General features: G+C 42.5%; 1 protein-coding gene across 1 annotated transcript in view; it reads right to left on the bottom strand.

Moving 5' to 3' along the window:
• Positions 1 to 7,129: 7,129 nt before the first annotated feature.
• Positions 7,130 to 12,696, bottom strand: part of TRIM71 (tripartite motif containing 71) — a 53,189-nt gene continuing 47,622 nt past the window's right edge. The window contains exons 3-4 of the mRNA XM_057400246.1: positions 11,384 to 11,518; positions 7,130 to 9,379 (exon numbers count right to left, since the gene is read on the bottom strand). Of these exons, the coding sequence (XP_057256229.1) occupies positions 7,928 to 9,379; positions 11,384 to 11,518 (1,587 nt within the window). The 3' untranslated portion in view covers positions 7,130 to 7,927. The remainder of the gene's footprint in view (positions 9,380 to 11,383; positions 11,519 to 12,696) is intronic.

Genomic DNA, 12,696 nt, shown 5'->3' with positions numbered 1-12,696 from the left:
ACCAAGGCCCTGCTAATTGCTTATGGTGAATGAGCATAGGAAAAGAGAGAAGTGATCGTGCCTTGAGACATAGTCCAGCTAACCTGAGCCCAGCATGGAGGGTAGCATCTCTCCTCACTTCCTCTCCCCAGATAGTTTGTACCATTTCAGCTACTCTTTGACTTTGCCCAGATAACCTCCAGGGTAGAGCTGGGGTAATACCTTATCTCCCTGTGCTGCTGGCAGTGTACTTTGCCTCCAGCCATCACCAGGAAGGGCACTTTTCCAAGCAGCCGTTTAGGCTGCAGGGCCCTAAGTCTACTCACAGTAACTTGAGCATTAGGTAGTGCAGCTTTGCTCAGGAGAGGAAGCCTGTGGGACAGTCCTGGATTTGTCCCCAGGAGCTTGACCAAACAAGCCACAAGTGACAGAAAAGTGTATTAAACAATGTACAAGTGGGTGTCCTTTCAGCAAGAAGCTCGAGACCTGCTACTATCTTCTCCTCTGTTAGTTTCTCTGCTTTTGAAGGCTTTCAGAGTAATGCCCATGTAGCTTTTTCAATAGCTTTTCCAATAGCTTTTCTCTCACTGCAAGAGGTAGCACTGACTCTGGCCTCATGTAGAGGCAGTTTAGAAATAGTAAGAATTTAAAAGAAATATGGAAAAAAAGTACATAGAGATCACCTTTCTGAAGGGGAAGAATAGAGCCAATACATCCCTCAAGCCAGAGTAGATTGACTGATTAAACACAAAAAGGTTAAAGATGCTCCCTGTGTGATCAGGCCCTGAATAGAGAAAATTCCTCTCTACCCTCCCCCCTGTCCCGGAATGCAGGGCATTCACATGCAGAAATTACTGAGTCCCAGCAATGCTCAGCTCCCCTCAGGGCTCCAGGAAGGATGGATGCAGGTGTTGTTCCCCAGATATCCCACATCTCATGGCAACTGTATTTGCATGGGAATAGGAGCATTCAGCCCAGCTCCCTCATGACAAAGCCTGTTGCACTGACCACAGCATCACTGTAGTTTCCTTTCTTTCTCACCCTCGGGCTGCAGCACTTCTAGAGAGGAGTGAGCAGTGGTGCTGACATTCAGCTGCGGGGTGCATAACAGAAGTGGGGTGTGTGTGTGTGTGTGTGTGTGTGTGTGTGTGTGTGTGTGTGTGATGTCAGAACACATCCAGAAAGGAAGCAGTTAAGGGCCAGCCTGTCTCCTCTCACAGTCCACTTTGCCTTTTCCCTCAGTTGCTACCCATGGTGGAAATTCAGTCAGTAACCTTCATTCTCTCAAGCCATCTTCTTACCCTGCTCACCATGTCTTCTCACCTTTTCCAAAGTAGCAGCTTTTTAGCTCAGCAAGATATCACATAAGCCTAGAAAAACTGCATGGAGTACAAGTGGTGAGCTCAGTATCAAATCCATTTCCCCCAGTTGTGACAGTGAGGCTGGGTTTTTAATAGACCAGACACTCAGAGCTTGACCAAATCATCAAAACACTGTGTGTTGATTTTTCTATTTCATACATCACCATTTCTCCTCCTTTCTCCTCTCAAAGCAGGTGCCTCTGTTAAGTTTCCAGTAGCCCTCATCCAGAGGAAGCCAGTTTCAGGTTGAGACAAGTGTTTTCTTTAGTGCATCCCGACAGAAAGGTTAGCCTGGGCAATACAGAAACACACACACACACACACACACACAGAGGTTTGCCAGGAAAAAAACTCCTCACATTTATTTGATTAAACAAAAAATAAACTGCATAGGAACATTTTAAAGTCCAGAGAGACACTGACTTTGTTTTAAGGCTGCCAGTAGCTGATACATCATCTCCTTGCTACATCCTTCAGCCTTCCCTATGGACCACAAAGATACATTCAGAAGCCTCCATTAACACAAGGGTTCTAACATTTTTGCTTACTCTATGTAAAAGTTTGCACATAACCTGTCATGCTCAGCATCTGAAAATCATGTCGCTTTTTATCCAAGTAGTAATGTCATTGATGCCTTTTTTGGAGCATGTAAGTTCTTGTCACTGCCAGTCTCATTATCAATTATGATAAAAAAGCTCTGAGCAGCTCATTAAAAGCAGAACGCTACCTGTGCTGCTGAGACATTATCATTAGGAGAGCAACAGCATCAATCACTACAGTAGGAAAGAAACAACTGCAACAGAAGAGGGAACTACAAAACCAAATCGGCTCCAGATGCCAAACATCTACGGACTGATCAAGTCCTTTCAGGTCCTGATGCAAACCTGCACTGAGGCAACACTGCTCAGAGAGTGGTAATGAAGCTTTGTAAGATAAGGCCATACATCCACAATTACATGGTAAGAGGAACATGCAATAACACTGGTTGCGTGTAGATGACCCCAGTTTTGTTGGAGGCTGCCAATCTGTTTGACTGAAACTTCACCCTCACTACTCCAATGAATTGTGCACGAACCAGGCAGCACATGACAGGTAATGCACAGTACAAACAAGAGTCACAGTAAGAAACCCCCACCAACTCAGGTGACTACACACACCTTACGAACTATTTAAAAACTCTTTAGTCATTTTAACAAAGGAACTAAAAACAAAACCCAGAAACAGACATCTCTCCCTGTGAAGGAAAAACTACTACATTGGCTGAAGAGTACTCTACAAACCTATAAAAGGACTTATTTTTCTTTTTTAATCTAGTCTGGTAGTTCAAAAGGAGAAGTTACTTAACTACATCACTATACAGACACTTAACATTCAGTCAGTAAGGCTCTATGAAAAGAGCTTAAAAAAATTATCTACCTGAGTTTGTAAGTTGATACAATCATTAATAGAAGGTCTAAGACCATGCAGGTACACAAAGCATTTTTAGAACCATTATTGGTTAAAAAATGATGGAACAAGATGCCAGTCTGGCTCGTTCACCCGTAAGATCACTTAGAGACATCAACGTACATTTTCCACCAGAACATTTACCAAAACCAACGCAGCCTATCATTACTAGGGGTCTCCTGTACCCACTGCTGTCACCCCCCAGTATGAGCAGGGGAGGAAAAAAAAGTTTTGTCAACATAGTAATCTGAAAATGTGCTTCTGCAACTTCACAGGTAAAACAAGGGGCACATCGCATGTCACTATTCAAGTTGCATAAAACCCCACCATACTGGTTTTAAACTGCCTTCCTGAGAATGAACCTGAACTGCCCTCCAGGAACAGGAACCTGGTTGCTTTGTCATGGTGGAAAAAATCACATTGAGTCAAGAAAGCTGCTAATACAATCACCAGGTCAAAATAAAATAAAAATAAAATAATTAGGATCTTATTCCCTTCAAGCATTTGGTATCGCATTTGTGTTTACAGCGCTCAGAATGTTCGTCTTTCCGAACAGGACATAGTTGTAGGCATGCAAAGTTTTTCTCTTGTAGAGAGAAGACCTAAAGGCCTTATGGACATTAGAACACTGCAAATGACCATGAAGTGTGCATCACATCAGCCAGTAGTGTCATAATACTGAAAAAGTTTACATTTCCATACTTTGTAGTGAAAACAGAACAAACTCAAAGTGTTTTGGTATCTCACTCTAGTTCACCTGGGTTTATTTACAGATCATCTCTAGCAAGGACAGCTTAAAGTTTCCATGGGCAGGCAGCAAAAACAAAAGCAAACAAAAGCAGTTACCACATTGTACACACTTAGTATCTCTGTTTAAACTGAAATGCTTGTCCAACAGGCAGGATGAATCCTTCCCCCAGGCAGATTCTCCATAATTTCTCAAATCTGTCTGATGCTAAATTGAGGTAGATGATTTACTTCTGCAAAGTGAGGTAGAACTTCAAGAAAATAGTGGCATCTCTAGTTGTGCATTTTGTACCAAACTAGGTTTCAAACTCCCAAGGACTCAAAGACCAAAGGTACAATATTTGTCTAACACAAGTACCAGTGTTCGTTTTTTTATACAGCTCCAAACTGTTTGTCTAAATATCTCTACTTCTAAATACCCTATTACCTTTTGGCACCATTTGGCTTACACTCCTTCAAAAATAATAAAACACTTTGGCACAATTTACTTCTTTTAAACCAGAACTGAACAAAGAAATCTTATGATCACAGTTGGGGCAAGATAAGCCAAGAAGCCTGCTCTCTTCAGAAATTAATACTGGTTTAACTGTAATGTAATAAACTGGACCCATTTACCTGCAATTCCAAGGGAATGCCACATCCACATGCCTTGTATTTTCTCCCAAGCTGATTACATCTGGCCCCAATATGCTAACTAATGACAGTTTTCAGGTGTTGCCTTCCTTCACTTTCTTTACAAGTTTAAGGCTTATGGGCTGACCTAAATCAGCTGTATTTAATAGATACTAAATGAAAAAAAGTGTATTATCTGAAGGACCTGCATTACCAAGTACTGAGTCTGCTTCAGTTGGCTACTGAAGTGCCTTCTCAAATAGTTCTGAGAAAGGACAAGATGGCTTCACAGGCTGAACCCAAAGCAGCTATCCTGACTGAGGAAGTTTACTGAGAGCTACTGGTTTAACCTGGCATAGTGAAATTCCTTTGGGAGTTCAGTAGGCAGCTCTGTCACTCAAATCTGTTGTTCCCCAGTGTCAGAGCTAAGGGAAAGAAGCACATGCTTACCTCTCCCTTCTCCAGGTCATTTCCACTATTAAGATTACTCTGAATGCTTGTTCAGTTTGAAATCCAGCCTCAAAGCCTTGCTTTTTCTCCCTGCATGTAAGTATATATGTTATGATACTGGGCTATGTATGTTATGATACTGGGCTATTAACCTGAGAACATGCATGGAAAAAAGAGCAAGGTTTGAATGTCATTTAAATAAGTATTACTTTTTAAAAGCCCCTATGAGGCATCTTATGTTGGCATTGTATATCACCGCTACTTATTTTCATTGCATATAAAACACACCATTTTATAAGCTACACTACCACTTTTCAATGAGACCAAGTGTGCTTAGCACTATCTATGACAAAGATAAGGAATTATTTGGGGAAAGCTAAATAGTCTTGTTTTTAAAACGAAAAAGCTCCCCAAGATGTGAGGTCGAACACTTGAGGTTTGGTCTGTAAGCAAATCACACTGGATTAAATAGACAGCAACTTAGAGTTAGTCATTCTGCTTCCTGACAGAGCTGGACTGGGGATTTGTGCAATGGCTCCATACAAAATAGCAAAAGGCAACTTCAGTGTCTGTCACCTTCTATGTGGTGCAGCCTGCAGAGGGGCAAGAAGGTTTCTGCAGTTCAACATAATCCTGAATGCATACTTAACTTCTTTAGTTAAAAAAACACCTCCCTTCTAGCCCCAGAGAAGGGGGAACCCAACAAGCATTAAAGCACAAGAATATTTCTAGTGCACTTTAACACTGTCAGCCACACTGGCAAAGGTATCAAAAGACCTGGCATTTCTATTAAGACATGATAGGATAAATGCAAGGACACTCCAAACTAAACGTTAAAGCTTTTTAAACCAGTTTTCTTTGGTATCTATATCTTTCAGGCTATTAGGTTTTTACAGCCCAAGCTGAATACCATTCTTGGACTGAATAATACAAGACAAGTGTGGATATCTGTCACAACTGTAGGTCACTCCCAAGAAGCGAGGCGTGTATACAAGCAGAACTTGACAAAGTTGAAGGTAAACTAGTTTTCTCTCATACCCATATTTTGGAGTGGCTACAGCAATTTAATGACAGACATCTGTATAAAGATTATCCTTTAAAGACTATTTTTAAACTATGTTATCCTAAGATTAAGCCTAACTGAAACACACTGCTTTGAAGAGCTTGCTTCCTTGAGGCTTTGGCTTAAAGACAGCACAGTTATTTTATCTCACTGAAGTTAGGTGTTCTTTCCTCACCCTTCTTTCAAAAGAGGTTATGCCATCTCATGAATCTGTCCAGTTCTTTCTGGTCCTTTAGTTTAAGCCTCCTCTACGGCAGCCATCTGTCTGCACACATCATGGGGATTTCTACAAAGGCCAGAAAGTTAACACTCCTCAGAGGGGAAAAGCAGCAAGAAGGAAAGTGCACCTTGTGATTTCTCACAAACTTGTAAAGAGCCGTTCAATCTCAGGTCACTTTTGTGCATGGTGGCTGGCAGAGATGAACCCTTTTCTTGAAGGATGGTTAAGGCTTTTTGGACTTTTTGGTAACAACCACATTGACGTTTCAGACATGATCTCTTGCAAGCAGTAAGGTAAATCCCATGGCATTTCCAAGCTTAAGAGTACTGATACATGAATTTTTCCATTGCAGAGACATGGAAAAGCCCTCTGTTCCCTACTTTAACCATTGCTAATTGCCACCAAAGGCCTTATGCAGAGCATGAAGCAACAGCTAAACTGGAAAGTGAGACATTGAAGAATACAAAAATACTTCCAGGGACTCAGTCACATTTTGCTAGAGAGATCTCTATTCTCCCCAGATGTTTCTGCTTCTCCAAAAAGCTATTTTTATATCCCTGAAAAGGCCAACTTCCTCCTGCCTCCAAGCTTTAAAGGATCACATACGTTTATTTTACACAAAATTCTTTGGTACTGCCCTGGAAAAAACAGAGTGAGGTTTCATCTTGACGCAGTTTGCCTTATGCTGGTACTGGTAACTTTTCACTAGGATCTGTAGCAAGAGTTACATGGAGCTACAACTCCACCGGACCTTAAAAACTACAGCAGACCTTCCTGAATTTTTCAGTCCAGCTCTTTGGGGAAGCCAGATGAAAAAAAAAAAAACAAACAAAAAAAAACCCACAAAAAACAAACCCCAAAAACTTTTGTCATTGACAGTTACTGCAATCCTCTTTAAACACACACAAAAAACTTGCTGACTTCTCCAAAACACACCCTGAATCTCCAAAGCTATGCTGATTTCTTACTTTTGGAAAAAGGTATCACTTCTGTTCTAGCAAATCCAAACATCATTCTCTTAAAGTCTTTCTATAGGGAGGGGCTAAAAAAAAAAAAAAAAAAACCTAGTCATTTAACAAGAAATTAAATCAAAAGGGTTTGATTTTCCCTGCTTCAATGCTCCTTGCATCCTCTTCTGCTACCCAGATTAAGTGGAATGATAAAATACACAGTAACTTTTAAACTCACTTAAGCTTTCAGGTTAAAAGGGTAAAAAAAAAAAAAAAAAAAAAAAAAAAAAGAACTACTAACTGATGGGGTACATTAAAGGAAGCCTTGCTTTTCTCCTAAACTTTACAACAACCGCACCAAACCATTAAAATGAACAATTTGGTTTAAACTTAAAGAATTTTTGTGCATTTTCTTCAGCTTCAATTTGTGCTGTCGGATTACTGTGTTTCAGAAAAAAACACACAGAAATGCCAAAACCCAATAATAATACAAACTTGCTCTTCCCAGCGAGTGAATCCCACTCACTGTCACAAAATGTTCCAAGTCATCTGGGAGCAAGATGCTGTGCTCACCGATAAATCAAACACACTGAGGTATAAAAAGGAGAACAGGATAAAGTTCTCTGCTGCAGCAGCAATCAAACAAAACAAAAGTGTCCCCGTCCCGTCACCCCCCCCAAGAACTGCAATATGGTCAAGAACACAAATTCTCTACAAACACCTACTACCATTTTCTCCATTAAAAAAGTTACATAGAGCCTTTTTTGGCTTTGTCTACAGAACCCGCCACACAAACCACCTAATGTGCACAGCAACACTTGTTTGTGCATGAAACCCCATTGGGGGTTGAAAAAAAGAGGTAAAACATTCTGAACTGTGAGTGTGTGGGGATGGGGACAAGGGCAAGAAACCAGGGAGGGAAGGGAGGACAATGAGGTAGATAGAATTTAAACTTCACAGGCTCACTCCCTGCACAGAAGATAAGTACATTCATCTGTAAAAAAAATTAAAGATGAGGTAGGTTTGAATTAACGTTGTATTTCTTTTTTTTTCTTAGAAGAATTTCCCTGAGACAGTTTCTTCCTAATTCAAACACCGATTAGAAGATGAGAATTCGATTGTTTCCAAAATCGACCACAACAATCATGCCATCAGGGGTGACAGCTATACCTGAAGGACGGTCCATCTGACCAAAGCCACTTCCCTGAGTACCAAACTTGCATAAAAAGCTGCCATTTGACTCAAATATCTGCACCCGGTGGTTCCTGGAGTCAGCCACGATGATGCGCCCCTCTTGATCCACTGCCACTCCCTGTGGGCGCAGAAACTGGCCATTCCCAGTGCCCTCCGAGCCCAGGAAGCGTGCCGACTGGCAATCCGGATGGATGACCAGAAGGCGATGGTTGTTGAAGTCTGTTACTACCAAGTGGCCCTCGTGATTGAAAGTCACACCTCGGGGGGAATCAAAGTGCTTCCAGAGTGCCCCTTCAAAGCCATACTTGTTCAGAAACACACCATCTGGCCCGAATAGCTGAACACGATGGTTCCTTGTATCAGAGACCAGGATCTTGCCCTCTGCGTTGACAGCCACATCCCATGGGTAATTGAATTGCCCATTCTTTGTTCCTTTTTCCCCAAACTTCAGAATGAACTGCCCCTCGAACGTGAAGATCTGGATGCGATGATTGTCCTTGTCAGCTACAATGATGCGACGCGAGATGTCGCAGGCCACACCGGCAGGGCGATCGAACTGGCCTGGCCGGGAGCCCAGTGTGCCAAACTTGTGGTGGAAGGTCCCACATGGTTTGAACACTTGGACACGGTTATTACTCCGGTCAGCAACAATGATGTAGCCTTCTTTGTCTACGCTAACTCCCCAGGGGCGGCAGAGCTTGCCATCGCTGTCTCCCTCACTGCCAAAGGACAGCCCCGGCAGTCCAATGCCGATGTAGCTGCGCCCAGATTTCACCACAACTTTGAAAGGGCTGCTCTCAATGTGTTGGTTGCACATCATCACGGACACCAGGTGCTCCCCCTCCAGCTGTGGACGGTAGCTGACCAGGTAGGTTCCATTCTGCTGGTCACTGACATCTGCCCCAAAGAGGTTTCCATCTGGGCCCATCACCACCACAGAGATCATGTCACCTCCTGAGAGGCGAGGCTCACCATCATGGTCATAGCCTATCACTGTGAAAGAGGCCACTTTGCCCTGCAGTGCACGCTTGAGGCCTTCCCCAGTGGCTTTGGTCAGAGGAGCAAAAGCCCCACTGCTGACAAATCCCATTGATTTAATGGCCATATACAATGCCTGGTCAGGGGGAGTGAACATGATCCTGTCATCTTCCTGTGGCTGGAGAAAGCCTCTCACATTCTTCAGTTCCTGTACCTGAGCCAGCATGCGGTCCCGAGCCAGGAGAATATCCATAGTACGGCCTTCCTCCAGGACCTGCTGAACAGCACTAATGGTGTTGTCCAACTTATTTAGGTTCTGACGTAACTTCTCGACTTGCAAGTAGAGGGACTTAGCCTTGACTTGACGAATCTTTTCCACCTTACAGGGGACAAGGAGGGAGAGAAAAGCACATTTACATCAGGAAAGACAACCCATAATGCAAACATTCCATAATGTCACCCTTCTACATAAAAACTGGTTGTGCAGTTGTTTCAGTGTTGTGACGCACAACTGCGGGACAGGACTCTAAAAGCCATACTGCAGACAAGCAGAAATAAGGGAAAGGTATTATTTATCCAAATTCAGGATTAATCTCTCCCACCCTCCAGCCCACATCATGCATTCTTACTCTGCATGATCTGCTGGAGTGCCATTTGAAAGAAAGTCACCTGCTTACTAACAGTGTTTTGCTTCCCCAAATGCTATTCTAATCACAAGGTACTTGACAGATCATCCAAAGGTACATCTTACTTAGACTCCAGGGGGGACAGGCAGGCTCTCAAGGAAGAGCAGAGACTGAGACTTCTCTAACCAGAACTGAGGCCAATTTCAGAAGGTAGGCTGCTATCACATAAAGCTAAGGATATGAGTCAGCATCAGCTACTGCACAGGGGCTCTTGCCATTCCCCTACCTGTCAGGGCTGTGTTCATGTGACTGGACAATACCAGACATATCTCCAGAGATTTGTGGGGTCCAATCAGTTTAATATTTTACTGCAAATTGGGGCAGTTATGCTGAGCTAGTGCTTTATAACAGGAAACTTTATCATGTCATTTCAAATGACAGAAGGCCACTACCAGTCCCCACCTGGGGGGTCTGAAGCCGAACCAAAAATGGTTTGCTTATAACTATTTTATATAGGCCTGTGTATATCTTCACTTGTGAAAAACCACTTTAGACCATCTGGCAAAGACACCTGCTGTGTAAAACTAACCAAATATGAAATTGCTTTATTGTTACAAAAATACTTTTCCTGCTTGGCTGCAGTACAATACCAGAAATGTGTTTTAAGGAGGGACGGCTCACTGATGACTGCTTGGTTATACACTGACTAGATAACAAATGTACAAACATGCTATTTCACTTAGGGTTAAGGCATGCATCAGAATGCAAAATAAAAAGGAAACAAATGCTTCCTCCAACACATTTCCAAAAGAGATTTAATCTTAAATCACAACTTAATCTGGCCTCATCTTTGGTACTCAAAACTATTCACTAACATGCTTCACATGAAGGCTTAATATACTCAGCTGTTTTTGCTAGAATGGTTTATCACCACAACCAAGTTTCCTTCTTAATGTTTTATATAAACTGAAGAGAACTTGCTCTCAGTGCAGATATTCCACTAAAGCGGATTTATGCAGCCTCTCAAGATACAAACTGCACAGGGGCAGCTCTTCCTTTTCACTAGGAATACCTCAAGAGATAGCTGCCAAGCTTCCTGGGGAAGGCTAACAGTGGAAAGTGAACTCGTGTCCCTCAATCTAAGTACCTCAGAAAAAGCAGCATTAGAAGTACAGTAACTATAAAAAGTACAGTTTTTACCTTGCCACTGGCACCTACAACAAAGCACTCCTGGCTGGAGAGGGACACTGCTTTGAGAATAGTTTTTTAGGTGTGGGAACAATGGAAGTCTTGCAGAATTTCTATCAGTCTTTCTAAACAGGACTCAGCACATAAGAGCTTGACTCCTTTCCTTTGTTTATGAGAAGTGGATCATTAAGAAAACCCATATACTAGTTCTACAGCAACATTAAAGAGGTTTTAAAGACACTCTTTAAATAATGTGTTTAAAGGTGATGTCTTCTCTCTCAGGTCAGTACCAAGATATGAGGCAGAGGGAGTGCCAACACTGCTTGTGGGACTGAGCATACAGCAGTCCTTATACAGCCAGTTTCTCAGATAAGAAATATCTACAGCACAAAACCAACCAAGGCCAGAATCCAGCATCCTACCTACAGCAAAATGAGCTCAGAGTAAACCACAGTGTTTCAATTCACTGTTCCTTTGGAGGAATCTAGCCATGCACTAGTTAAAAAACATGCTTTCAATTTTGAGAAGGTACATGTCAGCAGTTCACATAACAAATGTAAGGTGCCTACCTTCCAGAGCAGTTCACACTCCCGCTCTTCCAAGGCCTTCTTATGTCTAGTAGTCACTACTTTGACTTCAGACTGTACCACCTTCGCTTTCATCTCAACCTGCTCTGCCACAGCCTGGGCCTGCTCAATACTCAGCTGGGAGGGAAGTAAATAAAAATTAAAAAACAAACAAACAAACAAACAAACAAACAAAGAAAGTTAGAAAGAAACCAATCAGAAATGCATCAGAAGCCAGACTGTTTACATTTCACTGTCCTTCAGGTGAAGGCATGAAGTGACAACTCTCATTTTTTTACCACACCTTTACCTATTTCATATATGACAGCTTGAAAACAATTAATACAGCTATACATACACCCATATGAAGACAGGCTGAGAAAGTTGGGGCTGTTCAGCCTGGAGAAGAGAAGGCTGCGTGGAGACCTCATAGCAGCCTTCCAGTATCTGAAGGGGGCCTATAAAGATGCTGGGGACAGACTCTTCATTAGGGACTGTAGTGATAGGACAAGGGGCGATGGGTTAAAACTTAAACAGGGGAAGTTCAGACTGGATATAGGGAGGAAATTCTTTACTGTGAGGATGGGGAGGCACTGGAACGGGTTGCCCAGGGAAGTTGTGAAAGCTCCATCCCTGGCAGTGTTCAAGATCAGGTTGGACAGAGCCTTGGGTGACATGGTTTAGTGTGAGGTGTCCCTGCCCATGGCAGGGGGATTGGAACTAGATGATCTTAAGGTCCTTTCCAATCCTAACTATTCTGTGATTCTATTACATGGAGTTTACACCTTCACTGTACCATGCACCAACACCACAGGACTAAACTCCCTGTGCAATTCCAGCAAGCAGTTAGTACGAACTCAAACAGGAGACTTAGACAGAAATTTATACTCCCATTTTCCCCACACAGAGAATCCAGTTTGTTTTCTCCCTCAAAATGATTCAGAACATTGCTATCTGATGGTTCTGCTTCTACTAAGAAATGACACTGTAAAAAAGTGACTGTGTTCTCCATGCATCTGGAGATTCACAGAAATACCCCTAGAAGAATGTGAAGTGAATCAACTTCAAAAGAAAAAAAAACAAAGATTAGATAGCTATCATTAAACAGCACTCAGTTTTTCACACTGTATTGGTTTAAGCACAGCTGGCAACTCAGAACCACGCAGTTCACTCCCCGCCCTTCCACCCCCCACCCCCACCCCGGGAGAATCCAAAGAATGCAACTCCCACGGGTTGAGATAAGAACAGTTTAGTAACTAAGGTATAACACAGATCACTACTGCTACCACCAATGATAATAATGATAAAGGAAATAA

The sequence above is a fragment of the Pezoporus wallicus genome, unplaced genomic scaffold, assembly GCF_028554395.1.
Source record: "Pezoporus wallicus isolate ANWC-B61680 ecotype Strahan unplaced genomic scaffold, APGP_CSIRO_Pwel_v1 contig_8276, whole genome shotgun sequence".
Taxonomy (NCBI): Eukaryota; Metazoa; Chordata; class Aves; order Psittaciformes; family Psittacidae; genus Pezoporus; species Pezoporus wallicus.
This window is presented reverse-complemented; position numbering and strand designations above follow the sequence as displayed.